The 18,004-nt window shown below is 53.5% G+C and overlaps 1 protein-coding gene across 1 annotated transcript in view; it reads left to right on the top strand.

The window, feature by feature from the left end:
- The first annotated feature begins 14,885 nt into the window (after positions 1–14,885).
- Positions 14,886–18,004, top strand: part of MSX1 (msh homeobox 1) — a 7,691-nt gene continuing 4,572 nt past the window's right edge. Inside the window, exons 1-4 of the mRNA XM_011987827.1 lie at positions 14,886–15,019; positions 15,353–15,545; positions 15,650–15,813; positions 16,485–16,572. Of these exons, the coding sequence (XP_011843217.1) occupies positions 14,886–15,019; positions 15,353–15,545; positions 15,650–15,813; positions 16,485–16,572 (579 nt within the window). The remainder of the gene's footprint in view (positions 15,020–15,352; positions 15,546–15,649; positions 15,814–16,484; positions 16,573–18,004) is intronic.

Raw genomic sequence — 18,004 nt, 5'->3', positions numbered from 1 at the left:
ATGCTGTGTTCACCAGTGTGGTCATCTCACTTGGATTATGGACCAGTCCCCAGCTGATCTTCCTGTTGGCCTACGAGGTCCAATACATCATCTAACCACTCCCCACCCCACACCTTCTGTAGTACCTGACATCATCCCCCATTTCCTGGCTTCTGTTCTCACAGATCACAGAGCCTCTGCCTTGAAGGAGAGGGGACAGACTGACAGTGAACACAGCCACTCCAGTGCCAGGCGAGCAGGGCAGGTGCTACAGACATAGGCACCAGCCAATAGCTCTGAACACACCTGGGAAAGGGACTACTTCCAGATAGGAAAGAGGAGAATCAAGGAGGGCTTCCTGGAGCAGGGTGGATTCCACACAATATTTGCCTCTACTGCAGCACAGCGCCTTCTAGGTCCAGCCTCCTCCCCACCCACTAACCTGGATAGTCTAGCTCGAGTGCCCACTCTCAACCAGTTCTCTCAAGGCCCCCAAGCACAGACAGGAGGGAGGGAGAAATGAAAGGAGGGTAGGCCAAGGTGGGTAGAGCATCTGAGGTCAGAAGTTCAAGACCAGCCTGGCCAACATGGTGAAATCCCATCTCTACTGAAAATACAAAAATTAGCCAGGCGTGGCGGTGGGTGCCTATAATCCCACCCACTCAGGAGGCTGAGGCATGAGAATTATTTAAACCCAGGAGGCAGAGGTTGCAGTAATCTAACATAATGCCACTGCACTCTAGCCTGGGTGACAGAGCAAGACTGAGTCTCAAAAACCAAAAAAAAAAAAAAAAGAAAGAAAGAAAGAAAAAAAAAGAGGGAGAGGCTGTGTTTCTGGGGTGAGAGCCGCTCAAGGGTGCTGCTGCAGGGCAGAGCTCTGGTGTGTGGTGACTTTGCAGCCACCCTGGGAGCCACTGTTGGTTTGCAGGACTGGTGGAGGTTAAACACAGCCTCAAGTTGGAAAGCCATTCTTCAATTTCTAATAAAAACCCTGAAGTAGGGATGACGCACAATAAATCAACCTCCACGAGTCCCATCTCAGGGTAATCTTTTCAATTATCTGCTTGTGAGGTGCATGGCTCCTGAGATGATCAGAAGTGTGCAGCAGGGATGCCAGCCCTGGCCAGGAGACACCGAGCCCGAACGACGTTTGACTGAGGGGCTCAGCTGCAGAGCCAAGGGGCCAGAGTTAAAAGGTAGCTGAGCGGTGAGGGCAGATCAGACCCCCAAGGAGAGGGCTACCAGGAGTGGAAAGAAGGTTGGGGACCAGGTGACCATCCTTTGGGTCAGAACAGGGACTGGTGCATCCACAGCATCTCAGAGAGATGTCGAGCACCTGCTAGTTTCCAGGGGCGAGGCACAGAGCAGAGGCAAGGCAAGGCCACCCCTCCCCACCCCCATCGTGGAGCCAGCCTTCCAGCAGGGGAGAGGGACAAAAGACACAGGACAGGGATTGACCGAAAATAGGCCAAGTGAGACACACGGAAGTGGTCCAGGAAGGCCTTTCTGAAGATTGACATTCGAGCTTCTCCAATCAGTGCAACCACTTATGAGCTGGGCGACTTGGAGGAAGTTAGTTAACCTCTCTGAACCCATGTGAGGGCTCCACAAAGGAGAGGAGACATCAGGATGTGGTGAGGGCAGTGAAAGACAAGGGTGTTTCCCAGTTATTTCTTTGCTCACTTCTTGTGCCCAAATCCTCCTTCAAAGAGAGGTCGCTGTCCGCTCTGGCTTCCCCTGTTTCCTGAGTGGAACATAATTTCTCCTTCCTCTGCCGTGTGCTGTTCTTCGAGACAGCCTTCGAGTTCTACTGTGCATCACACAGATTTGGGTTCACGCCCCCTCACCTTTACAAGGCTGAGTGAGAACTAGTTTGGACCAAGGTCCCAGTCTGACTTGGCCCTATTGGCCTGGCACAGGATGTGGCTCAGAGACAGACACTCAGCCACGGTCTGCTGCCTGGATGGGTGGGTGGAGAGATGGGTGGATGGTGCGTGGGTGAATGAAAGCCGGGACTTGGGAAAATAAGATCAGAATTAAGGACACAGGGAAAGAGTAGCTTTGCAGAAGAGAAAGAATATTTCTTCCTCCATGACAGAAGAAATTTATTCCAAAGAATAGAGGGGGAATGTGAGCAAACACCTTCATTCATCTTTTCCTTTATTTCAACATGCATTTGGGCCATATGCTGAGCTTTAGGCATCTAAAGAGACAGGTTTCATGGCTGAATAGAAGGTCAACAATGGAATAGAATAGACAGTAATTGTGTGCTGTGGTCAACACTATTTTGTGCAGAAAGTTTAGGAGACTCAGAGGAGGAGCCACTGATCTCCCCGCTGATTAGCACAAAGAAGGCTGCAGACAGGGCCCCCCATCACCAGGTGACCCCGCATTCCCAGCGCCTCGGTCCCAGCAGCGAGGTGACTTGGTACTATTTCTTTGCCACCTTTGGGCAAGCCTACCCATGCCCGGGCCTCAGCTCTGGAGCTAATGCCTGCCTGGTGCTCCCAGGGAACCACCATGAGGCAGATGCTTGCAGAGACATGGGATTTTCTCTGGCTTTGCCATTTGATCCACACAGGGATGGAATGACTCCCCCATCTCAGAGATGAGGCCAGGAAGCTCAGAAGGTGAACTGTTTTACCCACAGTTACCCAGCTGCAGGGTCAAGGGGGCCAAATTCTTTATCCAGGACAGGTGATGCTGAACCCCAAGCCCTTCTCTCCAGGCTGGGACGCTGCACTGCATGGATGGTCCGTCTCCGTTGCTAGGGTAACCTCCCTCCCGGCCCAGCAGCCACCCCTCCTGGAGCGTGATTCTTGCACCTGACAGCGTAATCTTCTGTGACATCTTAATCAGCACCCTGGCAACCAACAGAGCCCGGACCCCGGCATCACACTCAGCGCTCCGGGAGCCAGCAGGGCCTGGAGGGCCCACCTTCCCTTCAGCCTTAACCCTTGCCTGCCCACCCCAACCCCTGGTGGCATGGGGGGGATGGTGGTTGGTTTTGAAGTCAAACAGATATTGTTTCAGATTTAAGCTTTACCATGGCATGTTTCTAAACCTTCTATTTCCTCGTCTGCACAGTGGGGATAATGATGCCAGTCCGGCTAGTGTACAAAATTGAATGAGGGTGTTGCAAAAGGAGGTGAACGGGCCACATCACCTAAAGGAAATGGGGCACCTGGGAGTTTTCATTGCTATTATTTCACTTGGAGTCAGTGGCTTTCAGAGCTGGGGGCCAGTGGTGCCACAGAGCTCCCTGTGAGTAGAAGGGGAGGCACATCTGTCCTGTTGTGGGTTAAATTGTGCGCCCCCATCCCGCCCCGCTCCGCCACCACAAAAGATATGTATGTGAAAGTCCTAACCCCTGGGAACAGCGAAGGTGACCTTATTTGGAAATGGAGTCTTTGCCGAAGTAATCAAATTCAGATAAGGTCCGATTGGAGTAGGTGGACGCTTCCTCCAATATGACTGCTGTTCTTCAGGAAGACAGAAATGTGGACACAGACACACAGAGGGATGGTGATGTGGAGAGGCACAAGGGAACACCATGAGAGACAGAGTCAGAGACTGGAGTGAGCAGCTACAACCCAGGGAACCCCAAGGAATTGCTGGCCACCACCAAAGCCTAGAGAGGCAGGGCAAGATTCTACCAGGGTCTCAGAGGGAGACGGCCTTGCCAGTCTCTTGATTTCAGACTTCTAGCCCTCAGATTGTGGGAAAACACATTACTGCTATTTTCAGCCATACAATTTGTGGTACTTTGTTAGGACCACGTTAGGAAATGAATATGCATCCGAATAGGACAACTTCTATTCCAAGCCTCGTGTGGTGGGGCCGAAGAGCCCTTGCCCCGGAGTCACACAGACCCTGATGTGCAGTGGGGATCCCACCATGCTCAACGACTTGCCCCATTCCCCCAGAGCTATGGGACCATGATGTCCCCCCTCACAGGTCGGATGGAAAGAGTGAACAAGGGTTGGGCACGGTGGCTCATGCCTGTAATCCCAACACTTTGTAAGGCCAAGATGCGTGGATCACTTGAGGTCAGGAGTTCGAGACCAGCCTGGCCAACATGTGAAACCTCGTCTCTACTAAAAATATAAAAATTGGCCTGTAGTCCCAGCTACTCGGGAGGCTGAGGCAGGAGAATTGCTTGAACCTGGGAGGCGGGGGTTGTAGTGAGCTGAGATCGCGCCACTGCACTCCAGCCTGGGTGACAGAGCGAGACTTCGTCTCAAAAAAAAAAAGAGTGAATGGCATCAAGTCAGTGAGGCACTGGCCCTTTTGGCAAGATTGTTAATTCTATGGCATTATCACAAGCACTGATTTTTTTTTTTTTTCTTTTTGAAGCGGAGTCTTGCTCTGTGGCCCAGGCTGGAGTGCAGTGGTGCGATCTCAGCTCACTGCAACTTCCGCCTCCCTGGTTCAAGCGATTCTCCTGCCTCAGCCTCCTGAGTAGCTGGGATTACAGGCATGCGCCACCATGCCCAGCTAATTTTTGTATTTTTAGTAGAGATGGGGTATCATCATGTTGCCCAGGCTGGTCTCGAACTCCTGACCTCAGGTGATCTGCCTCCTTTGGCCTCCCGAAGTGCTGGGATTACAGGCATGAGCCACCGCACCCAGCTACAAGCACTAATTTTTTTGAAGCCCTCATTGGGAGACCCTGAATGCCCCATCTTAGGGCCTTGCATTCAGTAGCAGTAGGCTGAGTGCCTCAAGGGCTCCTCTTTGAAGGCCTCAACCCCACCTAGGCCCCCACCCTACTGGGGCACAGCAGATCCCGGTGGAGCCAGGAGAGGGGGGGCTTTGATGCGCCTTCATTTCCTCCTCTTCCTGCTCCATCTTCCTCCCTCTCTCTCCCTTTCATCCAGGCTCCCTCCCTAGGGGAGACCCAGCCCCTGGCTTGGGATTTCAGAGCAGTTCTGTCCTGCCTTTGATGTCCTTGCACATACCGAGAGGGGGCAATCCCAGGGGCTTTTCCTGCCAGGGAAAAAGGCAACAAAAATGTTTGTTTCCTTTCATTGTACTTTCACAAGCCTGCCTAGTCTTCCCCACAAAGGGGCAGCTTCCTCTTGGAGGAGACTCTTTTAGAGGCTAAAGTCCTCCCTTGTCTTCCAGAAGTTGAATTACCTTGGGTGAGTGACTATTCACCCCCATTATATTCTCCATCTGTCAGATGGAGACTGTGGTGTAAACCCCATGTGACTGGGAGGATTAACCAAGGTAATGTGTGTAAAGAGCCTGCCCCTAGTAGGTGTTTGGAAGCTTCATGGTAGTAATCATTATGCTATTAATTTTCTCCACGTGTCTTACATGCAAGAAGCAAACACCATTCAGGGGGACTCTTGCCATAGACCACAGACTCTTGTGCCTCTGTTTTCTCATCTATTGAATGGGTTCATAGTGCATGGATATCAGGGTCATTGGACACATTCAATGAGATACGAACAGTGTCTCACACTGAGCCAGCGTCACATCTCTGCCTTCTGTTCTCACCGCTTGTCTTTGAATTGTGAAGGCAAAGCCTCAATGTCCGCCCAAATTTGCCTTTGAAGACAGAAACTCCACAACCCTCCCTACCCCCACCACAGGCAAACAGGGACTACCAAGATCACTGCCAGCCCCAGGAGAGTCCCAGGGAGGGTTTGCTGTCTGCACTCAGAGCTCAGAACTGGCACTCCTGCCTAGGAAGTGGGGAGGGGCGTGCTGGGCTTACTTCTGTTTTCTAGAAAGCTTGTAAACAGGAAAATGAGGGCTTGAGCAGGCAGCTGGAACGACTATCATTACAGGGGAGACGGAGTCCATGGAAGCCCATAACGGCCCCCTGACCTCTGACCAAAGGCTGAGTTGGTAGAACTACCAGAAGCAGGGTGGGTTGCCAGAGCCTTGGGGTCACTCATACCCTGCATACCCCGCACCTTCCACCTCCCTGCCTTTGTCCTTTCACCTGCACCTGCTTAGCCCCCTCCACTCAGCTTGGCCAAATCCCGACCCTTCCTCCAGGTCTACATCTACAGGGCTATGCTTAGCTCAGAGTCTTTCTGAGGGAAACTGCCTGGCACCAGTCCCTGTTGAAGGGACCAGCCTATTGGAACCTGCCCTCTCAGATAAGTAAGGTCCAAGGATGTCAGCTGCAAGCTTCTAGTCTCTGGATGAGAACTTAGAGTAGGGCCAAGAGAGCTCTCTTGGGAATGTGAAAGGGCTGCTTAGCTGTGTGACCTCTGGGTTAGTGTGTTAACCTCTCTGGGCCTTGTCTTTCCACTTCCAAAAAGACCTAAACATCTCCTGGCCAGCTCATAGAGTCACCGAAAGGCTCAGATAAAATATAGGATGGGAAGTGGCTTTATCTTCTGGGGTGAATGATAAAAACCTGGAACTAAAGTTGACCCTGCCGCACCAACTCCACTCAAGAGCAGAAACCTTCTGGAAAGTCCACTCACCTTTTTTAGTCAGGAAACAGCAACAACAACAACAGTTCTGCAGGTTTCCTTGGTGCCAGGCACTGCACCAGGCACTTGCCATGCTTTCTCTAGTTTATTCTTCACAACAATATAAGATGCATAGACTTATTAGGCCCATTTTAGAGATGAGAAAACGGAGGCCATCGAGGCCATGAAGTTACAGTAAGTATGTGAGATTTATTCAGTCATTCAAAAATATTTATTGGGCCAGGTGCAGTGGCTCACGCCTGTAATCCCAGCACTTTGAGAAGTCAAGGTGGGAGCATCGCTTGAGCCCAGGAATTTTAGACCAACCAGGGAAACATAGTGAGACCCAGTCTCTTTTTAAAATTTTGTATTAATTATTTACTATGTGTTGGGCTCTGTGCTGAGTACTGGGGAGATAGCCATGGGCAAAACAAAATATCTGTCCATATGTGGCTGAAGTTCTAATGGGGAGAGACAGATAAACAACTAACCGGAGATGATGATAAAATGTTGATGGCAATGCATACTCTGGAGAAAGTTAAAGCAGGATTTTGGAAACGATTGCCTGGCTGGGGAGAGGGTTGTCTATTATTTCAGTGAAGGTGGTCAGGAAGCATTCTCTGAGGACATACCCTCAGAGCAGAAACCCTGAAGGCAGTGAGGGATCAGTAGGATATGTGGGAATAGCACGTCAGGCAGAGGGAAGAGCCACATGGGTGTCCTGAGGCAGGAGTATGCTTGGCATGTGGGTCTAACTGCAATCCAAGAGTGTGGCTGTTGGATTGAGCCAGACATGGTGGTGGAGACGGCAGGGAATGGGAGATGCGGAGAAGGGAAGATGGCTCCTGTAGAGACCTGAGGCCCAGGACTTTGGAACTGGGAGGAGGAGGAGGCCAAGGACCTACATCCCCAGATGCGCTGTGCTCTGCCCCTGCCTACACTGGACAGGTGCTGGAACCTGACTCAGATCCTGAGTTAGGAGCTGTTCAGTGGCCTGGTGGGATAGAAAGAACACCTGCCTGGGGCCACAAGCCTGGGTGGGGACCCAGTCTCTAGACATTGGTCAATGTCAGTCACTGGATCTCTCTGGCCCCTGGCTTTCTTGCCTGTAGAGCAGCACAGTAGTAACCACATTCCAGGGCTGTTGTGATGGCAAAAATGACTTGCTGGGCACCTGGATTTTCTGATCACTGAGCCCTCAGGCTGAGCCCACGTAGCTCCAAGAACCTTAGATGTGTTCATGTTCATTGAATCCTCACCATAATGGGAAACCAAGGCCAGAAAGCTGAAAGGGGTGGAGCCAGGATTTGAACCCCCAGAGCAAGCTCCAGAGACTCCTCTGTGTTCTAAAGGTGGCTTCACCCTGCTCTCCTCACACCACCTTTGCCTCCTCTGTGCTCTTGGCTGCTCCACCCACCATCTGAACCACTGCGCCTTACCTGGCAATTGCCCTCCAGGCTGGCTCAGGTTACTGAAGGCCCTAAGGGGTCTGTTTAAACAAGTGTGTCTGAGCAGGAAAGTCAAAGAGACAGGGACCCTCCGGGCACGGAGGGGACCACCCCGGGGACTACGGCCTCAGGGACTACGGCCTGAATCTGATAAGGCCAGATCTATTTTCACTTAATTGGACTGTGGCCAAGGGCCCAGCATTCGATCAGATAGGGGGTCTCCCCAGGGATGGAATCTTCCATCAGGTAGGGTGGTCCTATACCCTGGCTGGGACAGGAGAAGCTAGAGGGGGTTGGGAGAACCCTAGACTGGGGAGGGGCTGTCAGGAGAATAATTCTCTCTCCTCTACCATAAAACCCAGGGAGGGAAAACTGGCCTTCCTGGAAAGACCAGGCCTCTGGATGACAACCTGCCACATCTTCCTAGAGGATGCTTAGCCCACCTTCCACTCCCACAGCCCGTCTCTGGACACCGGTGAGGGAGCAAGCGGCAGTGGGAGGTGCCTTGGGCAGGGGCAGGCTGCCTTGTGGGGACAGCCACTGGTCTTAGAGGCCTCACAGATGGTTCTGTGTGACACCAAGCATGTTGCCTGACCTTTCTGGGTCTCAACTTTCTTCTCAGTGAAGGAAGGGGTAGCTAGACCCATCTTCAAGTGCAAAAGAGATTTAGGCCAGGCTCAGGGGCTCCCACCTGTAATCCCAGCACTTAGGGAGGTCAAGGTAGGAGAATCACTGGATCCCAGGAGTCTGCGAGCAGCCTGGGCAACGTAGTGAGACCCAGGCTCTACCAAATACGTTTAAAAATTAGCCAGGTATGGTGGCTCAAGCCTGTGGTTCCAGCTACTCAGGAGGCTGAGGTGTGAGGGTCGCTCGACTCCAAGAGGTTGAAGATGCAGTGAGTTGAGACTGTGCCACTGCACTCCAGCCTGGCCAACAGAGTGAAACCCTGTCTGGAAAAAAACAAAGGAAATTTAAACACATGAGAATAAGCCACCGAAGAGGGGTGACTTCAGCTTTCTTTTTAAAATATCTTTCAAGAAATCTGGGACCAACACTCCAATGGATTGTCCCCACCCCTAACCCCCAGGCTCTGCCCTCAGGCCTTACCCACCACCCGGGTGCAGCCTCCCATGTGTGTGGGGTGCTCTGGGTTAGAAGCCCAGCCTGGCTGATGAAGGGTTGACGGCCTGGTAGTCAGCCGTTCATCCCCCTCTGAGGTCCCCTCTTTATATCAGGCTTTGTACTGGTCTCAGGGACCCACATGAGCTCACTCTGGGGAGCCACCCCATGGCCAAGCACAGGGATTGGTGCTGGGGTAGTGGAAGCAGCCTTCCCTGCCTATCATCATCAGGAAGTCCACAGGAGGGAGTCTGGCAAGTGGGACTCATCCCTGAAAATCCCCAGCGCGCAGACGGCTTGTTTTATGCTCGTTTTTGCTTGTGTGAACTGTTTAACTCCAGTTTCTCCTGTGTAACTAGGGATAAAAATAGAGTTGCTGTGAGGATGAAGTAAATTAAGACATGCTGAGAACTCAGAACAATGGTTGGCAACAGTAATTGTTTAATGCATGCTATTATTAACAAGAAAAAGTCTTTCTCATCCTGGTCTTTGGCTCCTTGATTTTCCAGTCTCCTCGGACTCAGATCCTCCTCGCACAGCTTCAAGGAGGAAGACAGAATGGGGCTTAGCAGATCCATTACACGGATGCAGGAACTGGGATCCAGGGATGGTCACTTGCTCAGGTCGGAGGTGGAGGCTGGCACACCCACCCCCTCCCGCAGAGCCCAGTGGGGTGAGGTGGAGGGCGGAGCTTCACAGGGAATCACTGTCCTGCCCCTTCTGCCTGCCCGAGAACCTGTGAACACTCTAGACCTGGGGGACCCAGGAAGTCCGAGCCTCCCTGACCTTCGCGGTACAGGGAAAACCAAAGTCTGAGACGTTTGCGACCCGCAGGGTCAACCCACCTCATGCAGAGGCTGGAAGGCATGCAACCAGAGGCCCCCCTCCAGCCTGCGATATATGGGAAACCGCGCAATGGCGCCCACGGGTTCCAGTCCTGATGGTCCTCATGCACAGCTGCGCGGCCAGGACCTCGCCACTTCAACTCCCGGGGTGGCCACTTTCTCATCTGAAAAGTGGGGTGCTCACCTCGGGACTGTCATGAGAATTAACTTTGGTGGTGCATGTGAAGCACCTAGCACGGAGGAGCACGTAGTCAAAGCGGGTTTTCTCCAGGCGCCCCCAGCTCCAAGAACTGAACCCGGGCTGCACCCTCCTCCCACACCAGGGAGCAGAAGAGATGCTCTCCGAACCTACCGGGCCAGAGTGTGCAGGGTGCCCCACACTTTACAGCCTTTTGCACCCCAGTCCTTATGAATGGGCATGGCCCTCTGCGAGGTAGCAAAGGTGCAGGCCACATGGCGCAGGTGGCTTCTGCTCAGAGAGGCAGGGGAATGCCCCAGGTATCTTGACCTTTCTGAGGACGAGGAAGGATGAGCACTGAGTTGGTGGTTGGAAAACATGCACTTAATATCAGTTCTGACAGTTTCTGGCTCAGATACCTCCGGGAAAATGACTCCTATTTGGGCCTCAGTGTCCCTTTCTACGGAGGATGGGTGTCGCGCCAGATGTCTAATTTCTTGCAGCCCCGGTGTTTTTTTGTTTTTGTTTTGTTTTGTTTTCCTGGGCCGAAAGGAAGGCCTGAGGAGGAGTGAGCATGAGCATCCCGCCCCTCCCCTCCCCAGTCCCTCAGCTTGGTCTCAGCCGTGTCAGTGACCCTGGCTCAGAAAAGTGCAAGGACCAAAAAAATGTCACACAGCATCCCCACCCCACCCGGGGAGGGGGAGGGACTGCCCTATTCTCCATAACAAACCCAGGTTGGGGTGGGGGCTGTGGCGAGCAAGAGGCCGTGCCTGGGGAAAACAGGCAAGAGAGGAAAGAGCCTTGTCCAGGTCTCACAGAAGTCACAGAGACCCTGGGTCATTGGTGCTCCACCTCCCCAACTTTCCCCACTGAAATTCACTATTGGTTTTTTGACTGAAAGGCAAACTCCATGGACTCTCTCCTTCCTCTCTTCATACTCAGTGAGCACTGATTAAGCACTTACTGCATGCGGGAGGCTTCCCAGCCACTGTCTCTTCTGGACCTCTGTTCTCTACCCAGAAGGGCCCTCCGGTAGGGTGAACACCCGTCCATCTCGCTCAAGGACGACAAAGCCAGGCCCAAAGATACAGGGCGTAGGCCTGCTGCTGCCTATCCTGGGCCGGCGGAGCTCTGGGCGGTTAGCGCAAGAGGGCGGAGACTCCAGGTGGCCGGGGTTGTGGCTCTTCCAGCCCTAAAGACAGGGAGTCAGCAGCTAAAAGGGAACATGCTGGAGTCCAGCCTGGGTGCCCTGCGCTGTACCAGCTGCCCCTCCAGAAAACAGACGCTGCCTGCTGCCTCCAGCGGCTCCCGGGTGGGCCGACTGGTGGGTTCCCGGTGACCCTTTCCCCCTCCTTAAGATCCTCTGCATTGCCCCGCTTGCACCCTCCAGTTCCATTCCTCGTGTTCTGGGACAGTGGGGATGAATTACTATACGCTGGCTCCTTCAAGCTCAGCCCGGCCTGCTGCGGCCTGGGCCACTGCTCCTCGGTCCTCAGTGCTGCCCGGGGGAAGGCAGTGCATTGTGCAGCTCGCGGTCCAGACGTGGGAAGGGAGCCGCGGAAAAGCCACCTGCAGGAGTTCCCTCTCCCGCCTGGGCCGACCCGGCGCTGTACTGCTTCTCCCGAAGGTGCGCCCGCTGCTGCAGAAATCGCAGACAGCCTCCAGGAAGAACTTGCTGGACTCATGGCAGCTTCTCAGAGATTTGACAGCAGTGATTCAGACTTAAACTTGGGCGGAGGGGCGGGGGACGCGAGAGAGATTTCCAGAGAAAACAGCCGAGCAGTAGGGAGGGGAAGAGAGACCGAGCCACGCGCCTGGAGAAGCAGTGCAGAGAGCGGAAGAGGCAGAGGCTGCGAGACCTACCCACAGAGACCAAGAGAGGCGCTCGGAGGGGAGACCGCCTTAGGCGCCGACATTCAGAGGCAGACAGACAGACTGACAGACACAGGAAAGGAATGTCGCCGAAAGCCAGGGACAAACCTGAGTCCTAGAAAAATAAGAGACTCCTCCCACCCACCGGGCTGTCCGCGGGCCACCTCCTCGTGGAGAGGCAGCTCCCGAACCCCGCACGATCCCGACAGCTGCCCCCGCGAAGGTGGGGCGCGGGGCGGCTTTTCCGGGGGAAACTCTCTCCCTGGACGCCCCTCTTTTCCAGCCTCAGCTCTGGCCTCTCTCGGCATCCCCAGCTTGCCTTCAGTTTCACTCCATATCTGGGTCTCTCAGAGGCGTCGGGCGGTCTTCGGTTCTCTCCGTCGCGGTGTCCACGGAAGGACAGTCCCCAACCCTCCGTGGCTCTGCGCCTCCTGGGCCGGGGAATCTCTGTCTTCCAGAGTCTCTTGATCATTGCTCCTGCCCGTCCTTGCCCATTTCAAAGACGACAAACAGAGGCTTAGAAAAATTGGCCCTCCACCCTCAGCTGGTTACCTGGCTCGCAGCCCTGGGTCTGTTTTCTTCTCAGAGAGACCTGAGATCCTCGACATTTCCTAAATTCATGGAAAAACTCGACAGTGTTCAGGACTCCCAAAGAAGGTGGTGGGAGGGAGGGGGAGGAGCATAAGAGAAAAGTAGTGAGTACGGCCCGAAGACCCATTTCGTGGATTGGGGGGCGGGACGCGGAGGCGGTTCCATAAAAATACTGCGAGCATCACTTTTTTTTTTTTTTTTTTTTTTTTTTTTTTATAGACAGGGTCTTGCTTTGTCACCTAGGCTGGAGCAGTGGAGCGATCACGGCTCACTGCAGCCTTAACCTCCCGAGTTTAAGAGATCCTCCCGCTTCAGCCTCCTGAGTAGCCAGGACTACTGGCGCGCACCACCACTCCTGGACTTTTTTTTTTTTTTTTTTTTTGTATAGGCGAGGTCCCTCTATTTTGCCCAGGCTGGGATTGAACTCCCGGGCTCAAGCGATCTTCCCGACTTTCAAAGTACTGGGATTAGAGGTGTAAGCCATTGTCCACACTCGCTATATTTTAATGCATTTCGTCTTTTGAAAGCGCCCCGAGAGAGGCTGCACCCAAGAGTGAAGGGAGTGGATTCCAGGCATTCAGACCCACCTGCGAACAGATCCCGGTCCTACTACTAACTAGCTGTGTGACCCTGAGCAAGACACTTAACCTCTCTGATTCTGTTCTTCCATCTTGGGGGGTGGGGTGGGGGGAAAGCTGACAATACCTACCTCCAAGAGTACAGAGTAGAGAGGATTAAAAGAGATAAAGTTTGTGAAACCTCTGACAAGGGGCCTGACACCCAACTCAATATGAGGCAGTTCTCTTCCTCGCATTCCCTCCAACCCCCTGCCGGAACTGAGATGGGGCCCACGGCGGGCTGCGCAGGGCAGAGCTGGAGGGGAGAAGCGCCAGCCTTCCTCCGCCGGGGGTGGGCAGAGCCAGAATGGAAGATGTTTGGTCGACCCTGGAGCCTCGGGGTCTGCCTGACATCTCCGGGCTTAAATAACCGTGCGCCTTTGTTATTCGTCGGCAGCAAAGTGGTTCGTTACGCCTGATTGGTCTAATTGCTTTGAAATGGGATATATTATCTATAATTATAGAGCTCTAGGAGAGCCGGCCGGCCTCTGCTTTCATCTTCCCAAGTGCACCCTCACGTCGCGATCACATTAATTTGGGCCATTTGAAAGCGGGGGAGGTTGGGGCTCTCTTCTGCTGATTCTGGCCCTGCTCACCCCCTTCCAAATTTAAAGACACAAGGGAGCCCGGGCCTGGGACAGAAGAGAAAGCAGAAAGTGGGGGAAGGGCGGGATGGGGGCAGAAGCAGGGAGTGGGGCTTGTCAATTTCGCTCTGGCGCCGGGTGAAATCCACTCCACGCGGACTGTACCACCGCACAAGTTGCACCCACTTTGAGGAGCATTTAGCAAGAAGGAGGAAACATTTTCACAAAGAGTTTGTATTTTGACTTCGCTTTTAAAAGGAGGTACTAAAACTCCTGAAAAGCGCAAGTTCTGCCCACGTCTCCGGAAAGCAGAACGCTGTTTTTCTCCAGGTCTGTGTCGTGGATCTTCAGCCAATAGCTGAGGACTCCCTGTAGTTCTCAGGGCTCGGAGTTTTTCTCTGGAAAGCCGTGAAGTCCTCCCGAAGTTAGTGACTCCCAGACAGTTTGCTGAACCTGACTCCCAGCTCCTCACTTCTAGGCGACAGAGGTCAAAAGAGTGGAGATGGCGGGGTCGGGAGGCCCCCTCCCGAGATTGGGAGACCCCATGACGGTGCTTTCTGTCTACCCGTCAACCCCCACCCCCTCCCCAGGACAAAATACCTCCTCCCTCTCCCCACTCCGTCGCCCTCCTGGCGATTGGTGAATTCCCACCAAAATAAATCGTTCCGGGTAATCGGTTTTCATAGCACATTCATTCTATTAAAGAGGACTGTTTGGGGCTCGCTAATTGCCGGGGGATCCCACTGAGCTGCACATTTTAAAAAATGCACGCGGGATTCCTGGGCCGAGGCCACAAAATGCAGTGGAAAGAGGGGGAGGGGGCATAAACAAAAACCCGATGGAGGCGACAACAAATGCCGAAGTGAGAAGCCAGCCTGCAGGCTCTCCAACCCGTGCAGCAATACCCAGATTGAGACAACCGTCTTTAAGATGGGGTCCTTCTAAAAATTAATCTTTGCATAGAGGTGGTGGATACCTAGCAACACCACCACCCCTGCCTCCATTCCCCCAACCCCTGCAAAATTTTAGGAAAAAAAAAAAAAAAAAAATCCACCTAAACCCACCACCAGTTCAGTTGCCCAGAAAGTAGACGAAGGATAATCCGTCTTCAAGATCCGAAATGCAGAGGCGCTCTACCGGGGGGCGGGGAGTGCTTTAGGATGCCTGAAAATGAAGGGAGATGGAGCGAGGGGGGAGGGGAGGGAAGTCTAGAGGATGGAAGCCGAGCGCCAGTCCTGGAGCTTTATCTGCTGCGGGCCAGCCCTGCCCTTGCCAGGCATGAATTACTGCCCGGCTTTCTCGGTTGCAACGGCAGCGCAGAGAAATGCCGGGGGTACAAACGCCTCGAGGTTAGAACTGGCGGCGAGATAACAGGCTCAGCCCCCGGGCCTGCCAGCTCGCTGAACCCCTGGGCCGGGAAATCGGTAAAGGCCTAGACAAAAAATAGCTTAGAGAAGGCTCCCTCTCACTGCCCCTCTAACTCGTGCCTTTCCTCCGCGGGAACAAACAACGCCCTGGGAAACAGGCAGACATTTTATTTCTTTTCTCTGACTCCTTTCTCTTGAGACCGCCGGCACCTTTCCCTCTCAATCCAGGGGCAGATCAGTAGGAGAGCCCCGCGCTCTTCTGACACGGAACCGAGTCTGAACCCGCTTCTCTGCAGATGCACTCTCCTTGCCTAGCAACGTTTACACGCGGTTAACCCGCCGCGCTGGGCGACAGCAGACACGAACCAAGGCCGAACCTGTAAAAAAGACAAGGTGGCGTTCAGACTCGGTTCGAGAAGACGAGGGGCTGGCTGCGGATACCGGGCTGCGGGGCCAGGCGATTTGCTCCCTGGAGGCAGGGGCGCGACTTCAAGGGCCCGTGCGCCGGGTGCAGCCTTTGATCAGGCCGCCGCTGGCGCCTTAAAACAACATCCTAGTCTGCCTATTAGGCGCGCTGAGGAATCGTGACAGATTGTTTATCCCCGCAATTAGCGATGCGGCCCTTCTCAGGCCGTCCGCCCCCTCCTCCCCACCGTGGCCAAATCCAGGCCTCTTGCGCTCCTCAACTGCCACCGCCGCAAGTTCCACACTAGCCCCCGCTGCACCCTGCGGCTCCACACTCTGGGTTCGAGCCCCCGCTCAGCTCTAAAGCAGGGGTTCTTAACTGGAGCACTCCATGTGGGTCCAGAGCCCCTGAAGTTGTCTGCACCGTTGCTTGTAATGTGTTTTTGTAGATGTGCATTTTTCTAGGGAAGAAGTTCTTGGCTGTATCAGATTCTTAAATAGACCTGGGAGCAAAACTTTGGAGAAGAAGGGTGAGGGCGGAACTAAGCAAAGACTCGAAAGGGCACACTGCTCGCTTTTTAAATGTTGGCCGCAAAAGCAGATAGGCCTCTGTTTCCTCTCCCCCTTTAACCTGGCCGCAAAGGGAGATTCTCGCTGGGCGCGGAGGGAGTTGTTCTGGAGAGAGTGATTAGAAAGGGAGCAATAGAAGTTTGCCGTTTTGGAATCGCTTGAACCCAGGAGGCGGAGGTTGCAGTGAACTGAGATCGCGCCATTGTACTCCAGCCTGGGCGACAAGAGCAAAACTCCGTCTCAAAAAGAAGAAGAAGGAGGAGAGAAGAAGAAAGGGAATAGGAAGGGGAAGGGGAAGCGGAAGAGGAAGAAGCAGAAGCAGAAGAAGAGGAGGAGGAGGACGAAGTTCGCCATCCTGGTTGGGCTACCAGCAAGGTATTTGCCCCACAGCCTTGCTCAGCCTCAGCGAGCTGAGCTTCAAAATTGGGTCGTAAAGTCTTCTATCCTTGTACCCTCTCGGGCAAACCTCCAGGGGCCCCGGTGCACGGCGCGTCCAGCCGGCCCAACTCGAGCTAGAAGCTCCAAACACTGCCCAGTGCCTGAGTTACAGTCTTGGGTCCGTTAGAAACCTGAGATGCCCGTAAAATTCACAGATGCAGGTATTACCGAACTTCCCCAGGTCTCAACATATCTCGGGGACAGATGGGAGGCTACCAATCTCTCCGGCGTCCGCAGCCCTACCCCTGCGGCCAGACCCCGGACGTCTTCCGGTTAATAAAGTTCCCGCTCTAATTCATTTTCCGTAATCTGAACGCCCCTAATCTACAGCTTTTATTGCGCCCAGTTAAAAGTCGAGGGAATTCGCTGTCCCTCCGCGCTCGGATAATTACCCCTAAATGGCCACGGCAGCCCCTTGTGTTTCCTGGAGATTAGAACCCCGCAGTCATCAATGGCAGGGCCGAGTGAGCCGCCAATCACCTCCGCTCACTCCCTGAGAGTCGCTGGCCTGGGCCGCGGGAGGAGAGGCCATAAAGCGACAGGCGCAGAAAATGGCCAAGCGCCGACCCCGCTTCGCACAGATCTTGCATCTCCCCTGACCCTAACTCATTTTTCTTGTTTGTTACTTTCTTTTTATTAACAGCAAACATTAAATCATGTTTTCTCCGAAATCGGCAAAACAAAAGTTCTCAAGTCCCGCACGAGAGTCCACCGCCGGGAACTGTCTTCTTTTCCCGGCCCCCTCCCCCAAATGTGACTTTCCCCTCCAGAATCGGCGACCCAGAGATAGGGACATGTCATTGTTTCCGCGGACGCGTTGTTTGAGGTCACGTTAAGGTCAGATCGGTGTTTTGTTGATGTTTCTGTTGGTTTTATTTCAGTAAGTTCTATATCAAAAGAATCCGGCAGCTCCTTTCCCTGGCCGGGCGCTATAGGTGTTGTGACCCTCGGGACAGAAGTTCAGAGCGAGGGTGGGGGAGAAATACACATGGTGTATGAAAACCGACTCCAGATTCTAGATAATCTTACGTATTCTCACATCCTTGGCACCACAGGAAGCTGGCTTCTTCCCGCAAGGTCTACTCCAGCTCTGAGTTAGAGACAAAGGCCCACTTTTACCTCTAGGTAAAGTTTATAAGATTTCAGAACAGGAAGAAAATGAAGGTTTGATTTTGTTTCGTTTTTTGGAAAGAAGTTAATAGTATGTTTTTCTCCTAGGATAAATAGCCATGCTTATTTTTAAAAATATATAAAAGGAATGTATAAGAAATGACCTCTACTCAAATTATTGTAATAGAAGAAGGGGGGGGGGGTCAGATAGTGGAGAAGGCACAGGGAAACCCAGCCACAGACTAAAGAGAAAGGTAAAAGAAGCAGTAGAGGAGAGAAACAAGGACGGGGGAGGTGGGAAGAGTAGCGGAAAAGAGGGCTGAGGAGCGGAGGGGAGGAGAGGAGGGCAGAAGAGACTGAGCAAGAACAAGGGAAAATCCCCCGGGAACACAGAAAGATAGAGACCCAGGGGGACCCCCGCAGAGAGGGCCTCCTGGGCTTCAG

Source organism: Mandrillus leucophaeus, unplaced genomic scaffold (assembly GCF_000951045.1).
Source record: "Mandrillus leucophaeus isolate KB7577 unplaced genomic scaffold, Mleu.le_1.0 Scaffold317, whole genome shotgun sequence".
Taxonomy (NCBI): Eukaryota; Metazoa; Chordata; class Mammalia; order Primates; family Cercopithecidae; genus Mandrillus; species Mandrillus leucophaeus.
This window is presented reverse-complemented; position numbering and strand designations above follow the sequence as displayed.